Genomic DNA, 10,479 nt, shown 5'->3' with positions numbered 1-10,479 from the left:
TTGGATCTCCTCCTCAAGAGCCTCAGAGTAAGACCAGCCATGTGACAAAACACTGACTTATTAGAAACCTAACCTGACAAGAAGGGTTTTATTTCACTGGAACAAAAAGTGACTTCCACCAAAATCCATGAAACTTCAGCTTCCATGGATTAGAGGACACATAGTGGCTAAGATAAGGCAAAGTTACTTTGCCTTGCAAAATTACTCCCCTTTAACATTTCACTTTTGTCATTTTAAGTGGAAGAAAATTGATAGTTTTCACACATTTTCTCTCTCAAATAATCTAAAATTCATGGCATGTTTTTAAATTTAGACCCTCTGAATAAACATTCCTGGAAGCCCCTCTTCCTGCATATTTTGAGGTATATCTCTACAAGCGTTATACATCTGTTGTTTATGTTTTTGCCTATTCCTCTTTGGAAAACAGCTTAAGCTCAGTCAGTTGGATGGAGACTGCATCTGAACCTTGGTTTTCTGTCATGTTTCGGTTAGGATGGACTCAAACAAAGAGCAGAACTGAAACCCGGCTGGGTGGGTTAATGATAAAAATAAAGAAACATACAAAAATGGTCTTGTGGAAATGGATGAGAAAGGAAGCACTGGAACAGGCATGGGATCGAAAGACAAGGATCATAGCAGTGAAGGCAACAGGAGAAACCAGCAAGGAACAAAGAGAAATCAGGAGCTTAAATACTGAGGCAGGTGTGGAGTAATGCAAGCAAATCGGAAGAACAATCAGAAGAAATGAGATGCAGCTGACGCAGAAAGAAATCAGAGCAGCTGAAGGGGGAAGGACTAATTAACCAGATTCAGACCTGACAAACAAACAAGGAAAAACGTATCTAACTAAAATTTTGACATGAAATCTAACATAAATTAACTCAAAAGGAAAACACCTAACGATAAAGAGCTAAACTAAAGAAAGGAAGACATTAACAACATTATAAACAACAAATAAATTGTCAGAATACATAGACAGCAGAAAATCAACCCAAAACCCATCATAATCACAACATTTTCAAGTCTTGCTGTGGACCTTCAATTAGATTTAGGTCTGGACTTTGACAGAGCCATTTTAACACATTAATATGTTTTGACCGACACATCAGCTCTTGCACTAGCTTCCCTGTCGCTGTTGAAAAGAAACATCCCTACAGCATAATGTGTTCAAGCTGATTTGAATTGTTGCAGCAGGAAGGTGATGACTAAGAATTAGTCTGTTGACAGATTCCTCCACCTGAACTGTGGATCTCAGCAGCTCCTCCAGAGGTATCATGGGCATCTCTGCTTCTTCACTGATTAAAATTCCACTTGCTCATCTTGTTAATTTATTTTTTGCAGTTATACAACCTTTGTTTCCAGAATGATTTATTTAACACTGCTCTTTGAGATGTTCAAAGCTTTGAATTTAGTTTTTCCTAACTCTGCCTTTAACTTCCCTACAGCTTCATCCTTGACTGGTCTGCTGTGTTCCTTGGTCTTCATGGTGCTGTTTGTTCACCAGTTTGTCTAACAAACATTGAAGGCCACCTCCTTGAACCGTCACCTTAACGTGGTGGAGGGGTTTGAGTGCTCAAATGATCCTAGAGGCTATGTTGTCTGGGGCCTAAATGCCCCTGGTAGGGTCTCCCATGGCAAACAGGTTCTAGGTGATGGGTCAGACAAAGAATGGTTCAAGAACCCCTCATGAAGAACACAATATCGAGGCACGTGACGTCGCCTGGTACGGCGGAGCCGGGGTCCCACCCTGGAGCCAGGCCTGGGGTCGGGACTCGTCGGAGAGCGCCTGGTGGCCGGGTTGCTCCTCGCGGGACCCGGCCGGGCCAAGCCCGAACGAGAGACGCAAGGCCATCCCCCAGTGGGCCCACCACCTGCAGGGGGAACCGTGAGGGACCGGTGCAAAGAGGATTGGGTGGCGGACGAAGGTGGAGACCTCAACGGCCCGATCCCCGGATGCTTAGGCTGGCTCTAGGGACGTGGAATGTCACCTCGCTGGGGGGGAAGGAGCCTGAGCTTGTGCGGGAGGTCGAGAGATATCGACTAGAAATAGTCGGGCTCGCCTCCACGCACAGCGTGGGCTCTGGAACCCATCTCCTTGAGAGGGGTTGGACTCTGTTCTACTCTGGAGTGGCCCACGGGGAGAGGCGGCGGGCTGGTGTGGGTTTGCTTGTTGCCCCCCAGCTCAGCCGTCTCGTGTTGGGGTTTACCCCAGTGGATGAGAGGGTTGTATCCCTGCGCCTTCGGGTTGGGGAGAGGTCTCTGACTATCATTTCAGCCTACGGGCCGAGTGGTAGTGCAGAGTACCCTGCCTTCTTGGCGTCCCTGTCGGGGGTGCTGGATAGTGCCCCTCCCGGGGACTCCATTATTTTGCTGGGGGACTTCAACGCCCACGTGGGGAACGACAGTGACACCTGGAGAGGCGTGATCGGGAGGAATGGCCTCCCCGATCTGAATCCGAGTGGTGTTTTGTTATTGGACTTCTGTGCTAGTCACGGATTGTCCATAACGAACACCATGTTCAAACATAAGGGTGTCCATCAGTGCACTTGGCACCAGGACACCCTAGGCAGGAGGTCGATGATCGACTTTGTTGTCGTATCATCAGACCTTCGGCCGCATGTTTTGGACACTCGGGTGAAGAGAGGGGCTGAGCTGTCCACTGATCATCACCTGGTGGTGAGTTGGATCCGCTGGAGGAGGAGAAAGCCGGACAGACTCGGCAGGCCCAAGCGCATAGTGAGGGTCTGCTGGGAACGCCTGGCGGAGCCCTCGGCCAGGGATGTATTCAACTCCCACCTCCGGGAGAGCTTCGACCAGATCCCGGGGGATGTTGGAGACATAGAGTCCGAGTGGACCATGTTCTCTGCATCTATTGTCGATGCTGCTGCCCATAGCTGCGGCCGTAAGGTCTGCGGTGCCTGTCGTGGCGGCAATCCCAGAACCCGGTGGTGGACACCGGCAGTAAGGGATGCTGTTAAGTTGAAGAAGGAGTCCTATTGGCTGTGGTTGGCTTGTGGGACTCCTGAGGCGGCTGACGGGTACCGTGAGGCCAAGCGTGCTGCGGCCCGGGCTGTGGCAGAGGCAAAAACTCGGGCCTGGGAAGAGTTCGGTGAGGCCATGGAGAAGGACTACCGGTTGGCCTCGAAGCGATTCTGGCAAACCGTCCGGCGCCTCAGGAGGGGGAAGCAGTGCTTTGCCAACACTGTTTATAGTGGGGGCGGGAGGCTGCTGACCTCGACTGAGGACATTATCGGGCGGTGGAAGGAGTACTTCGAGGATCTCCTCAATCCTGCCATCACGCATTCCGTGGTGGAAACAGAGGCTGGGGACTCGGGGTTGGATTCTTTCATCACCCAGGCTGAAGTCACCGAGGTGGTTAAAAAGCTCCGCGGTGGCAAGGCTTCGGGGGTGGATGAGATCCGCCCTGAGTACCTCAAGTGTCTGGATGTTGTAGGGCTGTCATGGTTGACACGCCTCTTCAACATTGCGTGGCGGTCGGGGACAGTGCCTCTGGACTGGCAGACTGGGGTGGTGGTCCCCCTTTATAAGAAGGGGGACCGGAGGGTGTGTTCCAACTACAGGGGGATCACACTCCTCAGCCTCCCTGGTAAGGCCTACGCCAGGGTATTGGAGAGGAGAGTCCGACCGATAGTCGAACCTCGGCTTCAGGAGGAACAGTGTGGTTTTCGTCCCAGCCGTGGAACACTGGACCAGCTCTATACCCTCTACAGGGTGCTCGAGGGTTCATGGGAGTTTGCCCAACCGGTTCACATGTGTTTTGTGGACCTGGAGAAGGCATTCGACTGTGTCCCTCGTGATGCCCTGTGGGGGGTGCTCCAGGAGTATGGAATCGGGGGCCCTTTATTAGGGGCCATCCGGTCCCTGTACGAGCGGAGCAGGAGTTTGGTCCGCATTGCCGGCACTAAGTCGGACCTGTTCCCAGTGCATGTTGGACTCCGGCAGGGCTGCCCTTTGTCGCCGGTCCTGTTCATAACTTTTATGGACAGGATTTCTAGACGCAGCCAAGGGCCGGAGAGGGTCTGGTTTGGGGACCCGTGGATTTCGTCTCTTCTTTTTGCGGATGACGTGGTCCTGCTGGCCCCTTCTAGCCAAGACCTACAGCATGCGCTGTGGCGGTTCGCAGCCGAGTGTGAAGCGGCTGGGATGAGGATCAGCTCCTCCAAGTCCGAGGCCATGGTACTCGACCGGAAAAGGGTGGCTTGTCCTCTTCAGGTTGGAGGGGAGTTCCTGCCTCAAGTGGAGGAGTTTAAGTATCTCGGGGTCTTGTTCACGAGTGAGGGAAGAATGGAGCGGGAGATCGACAGACGGATCGGTGCAGCTGCCACAGTAATGGGGGCGCTGTGCCGGTCCATTGTGGTGAAGAGAGATCTGAGCCGAAAAGCAAAGCTCTCAATTTACTGGTCGGTCTACGTTCCTACCCTCACCTATGGCCATGAACTTTGGGTCATGACCGAAAGAACGAGATCACGGATACAAGCGGCTGAAATGAGCTTCCTCCGTAGGGTGGCCGGGCACTCCCTTAGAGATAGGGTGAGGAGCTCGGCCATCCGGGAGGAGCTCGGAGTAGAGCCGCTGCTCCTCCACATTGAGAGGAGCCAGTTGAGGTGGCTCGGGCATCTATACCGGATGCCTCCTGGACGCCTTCCTCGGGAGGTGTTCCAGGCACGTCCCACCGGGAGGAGGCCCAGGGGACGGCCCAGGACACGCTGGAGGGACTATGTCTCTCGGCTGGCCTGGGAACGCCTTGGGCTCCCCCTGGAGGAGCTGGAGGAGGTGTCTGGAGAGAGGGACGTCTGGGCGTCTCTGCTGAGTCTGCTGCCCCCGCGACCCGGTCCTGGATAAGCGGAAGACGACGAACGAACGAACGAACATTGAAGGCCTTCACAGAACAGCTGCATTGATGCTGTTTAATATTACACAAAGATAGAGATGACTTCTAAAGGCAATTGGTTGCCCCAAATTGTATTTAGGGGTATCAGAGTAAAGTGGGGTGAATTCAAATGCATGCCACACTTTTCAGGTTTTTCAGATTTCCGAATTATGTGTTGGTCAATCATGAAAAATTCAAAGGGAATGAACACTTACGCAAGTGACAGCTGTATGCAGGATGCAAAACAAACCAAAACAAAACCAAACTTTCTAACACTTTGTGTAAATGTAGGAATTTTAGACATTAATAAGGATTTTTATCAGCATGGGAAGACATCAGCAGTGGTTCAAGTTTATATAAGGGGCTGCTTAAAAATGAGAGAAATATCTCCTACAGAATGAACTCAAATGCCATCTTTTGGACCAAGTTGACCTAAATCAGTGGAACCAAGCTGCATTTGGCACCCAAACGTGACACACTTTGACTCCTGGAGTCTCTCATTTCATTTGCGTGTCAGAGCTCGAAGCTCTCTCTCCACATTCCTTACTCAGAGAGTTTTCTCCCTACATTGGGATTTAGGTCGACACCAGTTCAGTGCTTTGTTTGGTGGCGTTTGAAAGATGTCCAATGTCCTGTGTTGGCACAATCACCCCATGCTTGTTACCATGGAAAAGTAGACAAGCTCGAATTCCTCCACGCCTGTTCCCAGAGTAAATCTCTTGTTTCTCTGAGGGAGGGGCTTGGAAGGTAACCTGCGGTCACTTTTCATTGCTGGAGGAGCCGGAGGTTCAAGCTCAGATCAGCTTTAACCTTCTGCTCTCCCTCGGTGCAATCATACACCAGCGGTTGTACCTGCTGACTGTGCAAAAGAAACACAATGCCAAGCCTAAAGAGGTTAATCCTACTCCTCTGACTCCTCCCCATGTGGTCATTCTTCGCGTTATGAATCGCACCACCTCAGCTTCTCCTTAAAAGTGGGAGGGCTGCGCCAGACAGGGCCAGAAAGCAGCCAGGAGCTGTCTCCGTTACGCGTGGTGCTGAAGGTGACACCCACCGCATCATGTGGTCGGTTTTCTTTGTCTTTCTGTCTTATCTGGACAGAAACGTGGTCAGGGGTGACTTCCTGAGCCGCGCTTTGGACGCAGAGAAGGAGAGCAAGGAGATGTTATCCATGATCAACGGGACCTTCTGCGCAAAGATGTCCTTTATAGGAGAGAACGTCCTCTATCAGGTGTCGGATGGAGCCGAGGTGGTCCGCACCGTGGTGAGCCCCGCAGGGAAGTTGGTGAACTGCTCGGTCGTAGTAAATCAGATGGAGGTGAAATTGTTCATGCATGAGTGCAGACTGGGGCAAAAGGAGGGGAGAGCCGGGCAGCAGCTGGAGGCGCGTTTTGCGCGCATGGATGAAGCCACCCTGATGTGCCGGGAGTTTAAAGAGAAATCAGAGCGCAGCAGCGAGGACAGCAGCGTGGGTTTGGAAAATGCAGGGGGGGGAAAGGAGAAGGTTCTGCAAAGATCCAAGAGGGGCTTTACCTACCCGGGGACCCTGTGGTGTGGAGCAGGGAACATGGCGGATGACTACAACCAGTTGGGTAAGCGCAACGTTTTGTCTAAAATGAAATTATGCACGTGGATATAACACACCCGATTAATGGCTGTGACCTCCTTTCTGCAGGGGAGTTTGCAGACACGGACAGCTGCTGCAGGATCCATGATCACTGCCCTCATGTCATCCACGCCTTCTCATCAAACTACGGACACACCAATTTCAAGTGGCACTCCATCTGCCACTGTGACTGTGATAATGAGTGAGTGAAACGCTTAACTGATTTCTGGTTTTATTGAAACGCGAATGAGATAGAGAACAGAATAGGAAAAAACAACATAAAACAGAAATAAACATAAAAACACGTCACGTTAAAGTTAAAGCAACAAGATCTCATATATTGTTATATTTTGCATCGTGAATAAGAATGTGTGTGTGTGTGTGTGTTTGTGTGTTTGTGTGTGTGTGTGTGTGTGTGTGTTTGTTTGTGTGTGTGTGTGTGTGTGTGTGTGTGTGTGTGTGTGTGTGTGTGTGTGTGTGTGTGTGTGTGTGTGTGTTGGGGGGATGAATTAAAATTACTGTAACTCTGTAGCTTAAAGAAGGAAAATAAAAATATACTCATTTTAGGGTCCCATGCTGGCCTGGGACACAAGACAGGTTGACAAATGCACAGATACTACTGACTTTCAAATTTGCATGGTTTGATGGTTATGATGATAATGCCTTTGGGATTTCTGTAAAAAATTAGGTATTGATGAAAAGAGAAGAAAGAAATGTTTGAAATAACCACTTTATCTAAAGTTAGTGATTATTCCAGGGAATGCAAGTGAGAAAATTCAAATGGTGTTGTGGTGGTTGGTGGGCTTAACTAGAATTGGGGCCCCACATGAAATACTGCATAAGGCCTTACAACCCTTGGGTTCTTCTGAGTAGAAAAATGTGCAATGTGCAGATTTTAGAAGAAATAAAATATTTTTCACTGGAGATTTTATGGTTAACATATTTGCTTATTATCTCAGGAAGATGTGTTTAAAGGGTCAAAAGAGACGAAACTAAATCCGAAGCAGAACCAAGTACAACATTATCCTAGAAAATTGAATGTACGTTATAAATGTAGCTCAACAGATGCAAAATAAAAACATTTGTCCTGCCATGTTTTGGGAGTCTCTCTTTTTGTCCACATTAAATCCTATTACCTGTTTCTTCTGAGTGCCTGTTTTATTCCTTCCTGCAGGTTGAAAGCTTGTCTGAGAAAGGTCAATGACACATCCTCCAGGGTTGTTGGTCAGGCGTTTTTCAACGTCATCGGTGTTCCCTGCTTTGATTTTGCCTATGAGGAGCAGTGCGCTGAGCGGCACTGGTATGGCCTGTAAGTATCACCGTCTAGTTTTTAGTAAACTTGCAACATCCAGAGATGTAGTTCATTATGAATTCATCATCCACTTCCTCCTGTTCTTCTCTGCCCCGCAGGTGTAAACGATACGAAAAGTTCCCCATTGCTGTGCTGAGAGAAGCAGTGCCGTATGACTACGGAGGAATCGATGTCATAGATGAGCTGACATTGGCTCCACCCAAGCGGAAAGAGTCCAAGAAGAGCAACGAAGAAGAGCAAGGGGAGAGTCCGACTCAGAGTATGATATTGGATCCTTCTCTAAGAAATGTTGTCACTGCAACTGAGGACTTCATCAAGGTGCTCGCCACAGTCTCCACATCTCAAAGCTCCGACAAGGAGGAGACGCAAACCTCAGACAAAAAGAAACGAAAGAACACTGGGAAGAAGAAGAAAATAAGTAAAAAGCACAAAGAGAAAGAAAAGGGCAGGAAGAGAAACCAGAAAGCAGAGGCGGGTGTGAAAGCAGAGGAAGGAGCTGTAGTTCCACCTCCTGGCAGCAAGTCAGAAGATGTCTTGCCTTTGAACAATTTCCTCAGTGAGTCCAACAAACATGACCGGTCAAATATAAATGCAAACAGTGTTGATGACAGTAAATTTGAACTCAGGAGAACAGACGAGCCCTCCAATGAAGTCATGAAAGATGAACCTGCCACGGATAAGGATACGGTTTCCATTACGTCACCTCTGAAGGTTCAGAAGATGCTGGCTGAGTCGGAGATTGAGGAGGTGAAAGAGGAAGTCCCTCTGTCAACTGGCCTGACGACTGTTACTTCACACAAAACAAAAAACAGAGGACAAAGAAAGGGTGGAAGAAAGAGAAGCAAGAAAACTTCACCCCCCTCTTCTCCTAAATACCTTAGATTAAACTCGATAGACTATGTTACAACCATTATTGATATACTGCCAACTGCAGAACCGGAGCAACATAGCTCAACTATTACAAACACTGCTAATGTTGTCATTGTTAGCCCTAAAGTGCAAAGGAGCAGGTCAAAGGAGAGAGGAGACAAAGAGGAGAGGAAGAAAAGAAAGAAAGTTAGCTCTGATGCTCCCATTGTGCCTTCTGACCCACAGAATTCCTCTCCAGACAGCCGGACAGCGTTCCCTCTCACCAGGTCTCCCACCATAGCACCAGTCCCTGCAACAGAGCTGCCGCTTTTAAACACGCCATTTTACAGACTGGAGAGTCAGGTTACAGTTCTCACCCCTAACATTACTGTCTTGAAAAGGCAAAGGTCAAAAGAGAAAGTGCAGAGAAACAGGAGGAGGAAAACAGCCATTCTTCCCTCCGGTCAATACTTTCTTTTTTCCCACAGCCACCCTGAAAATGTGAATCAGGTTCTCACAACTCCCCACATCCTTGTTGCACAGAATGGCCCTGTGAGCACCGCTGCGCTGCAAGACACAGAAGCTCCAAATGAATGGAGGCTTTTTACAACAGCCTCCCCCTCTGTGAGAATAAATCTCCATGTGCGTCTGAGCAAACAGCAGAAGAAATCCACCCTGAAACAAAATGAAACAGAGACACTTCCAATCTGGCCAGTCAAGGTCAGATCCCCTAAGCTGTGGATGACCACCTCAGCAGTTCCATCAATGAGTCCACTTCTGTTCTCTATTGAAAGGGCAAGAGAACAGTTTAACAGGAAGAAAAAGAGGAAGGCGTTGCGGTTGAGTCCAAAATAATAGGCAATGTGCTGCAGCCGTAGCTGAACTAGACTGGGAAAGCATTAGCTGACAAGTCCAGCAAACATGTTTCATGTTACTGCTGAAAGAATAGAAATACAATTATCTATTGTGAGGTGAGAATAATCTTTTTAAATTTTTTTTTCTGCATGTCAGTAATAAAATTTATAAATGATTAATAGTACGATTGTTTGATGATTTGGTTTATGTCCTGTGATAAAATAGCCAGTAGAACCCTATTTTGTGTCAGCAGAACATATATGAACAAAAACCATACTAAAGTGATAGAATGGAGTGAAAATCATAGATTGCAAATGTGTTGGGAATCACTGTTCTGATTATTTGAAAAATGTATTAGTCAGTCATTTTCCATACCGCTTCTTCCATAATGGGTCATGGGCAACCTGGTGCCTATCTCCAGCAGTCTATGGATAGGGTACACCTTGGACAGGTCGCCAGTCCATCACAGGGCAACAACAACCATGCACATACACCTAAGGGAAATTTAGAGAGACCAATTAACCTATCAGGCATGTGTTTAGGAGGAAGCCAGAGCACCCGGTGAGAACCCACGCATGCACGGGGAGAACATGCAAAATCCATGCAGAAAGACTCCCGGCCGGGAGTCGAACCGAGGACCTTCTTGCTGCAACAGTGATACCAACTGCGCCACCGTGCAACCCAAAATAATTTATTGAAAAGAAGATTGTGCAATTACTAGAAGATCATACATACTTCACACAGAATGAGCTTGCCTGAGACTTGAACATAAGACCTTACTGTTATATTTAAAAAGAACTTTGGCTACTATATGTAAACTCTACATATGGTTTGAAAGACTGACTGACTTGGGAAAATTTAATTTACCACGTGATTGGTCAAACGGTTCATTAATAAATCTTTGCATTGCAAAATTCACCTCATCAAAAGGCTTCAATAAATTAGTAAAATAAGGCTGCAAAATCC

The 10,479-nt window shown here is 48.2% G+C and overlaps 1 protein-coding gene across 1 annotated transcript; it reads left to right on the top strand.

Annotated features, from left to right (window-relative positions):
- The first annotated feature begins 5,717 nt into the window (after positions 1-5,717).
- On the top strand, positions 5,718-9,697 carry proca1 (protein interacting with cyclin A1). The gene is made up of 4 exons (XM_047391847.1): positions 5,718-6,483; positions 6,567-6,699; positions 7,672-7,806; positions 7,908-9,697. Exons 1-4 carry the CDS (start codon positions 5,952-5,954, stop codon positions 9,511-9,513), a joined length of 2,406 nt encoding a protein of 801 aa, XP_047247803.1. The 5' UTR covers positions 5,718-5,951; the 3' UTR covers positions 9,514-9,697.
- Positions 9,698-10,479: the final 782 nt, after the last annotated feature.

Source organism: Girardinichthys multiradiatus, chromosome 18 (assembly GCF_021462225.1).
Source record: "Girardinichthys multiradiatus isolate DD_20200921_A chromosome 18, DD_fGirMul_XY1, whole genome shotgun sequence".
NCBI classification, from domain to species: Eukaryota; Metazoa; Chordata; class Actinopteri; order Cyprinodontiformes; family Goodeidae; genus Girardinichthys; species Girardinichthys multiradiatus.
Note: the sequence above shows the minus strand (reverse complement) of the source record. Positions and strands in the feature narration are given on the sequence as shown.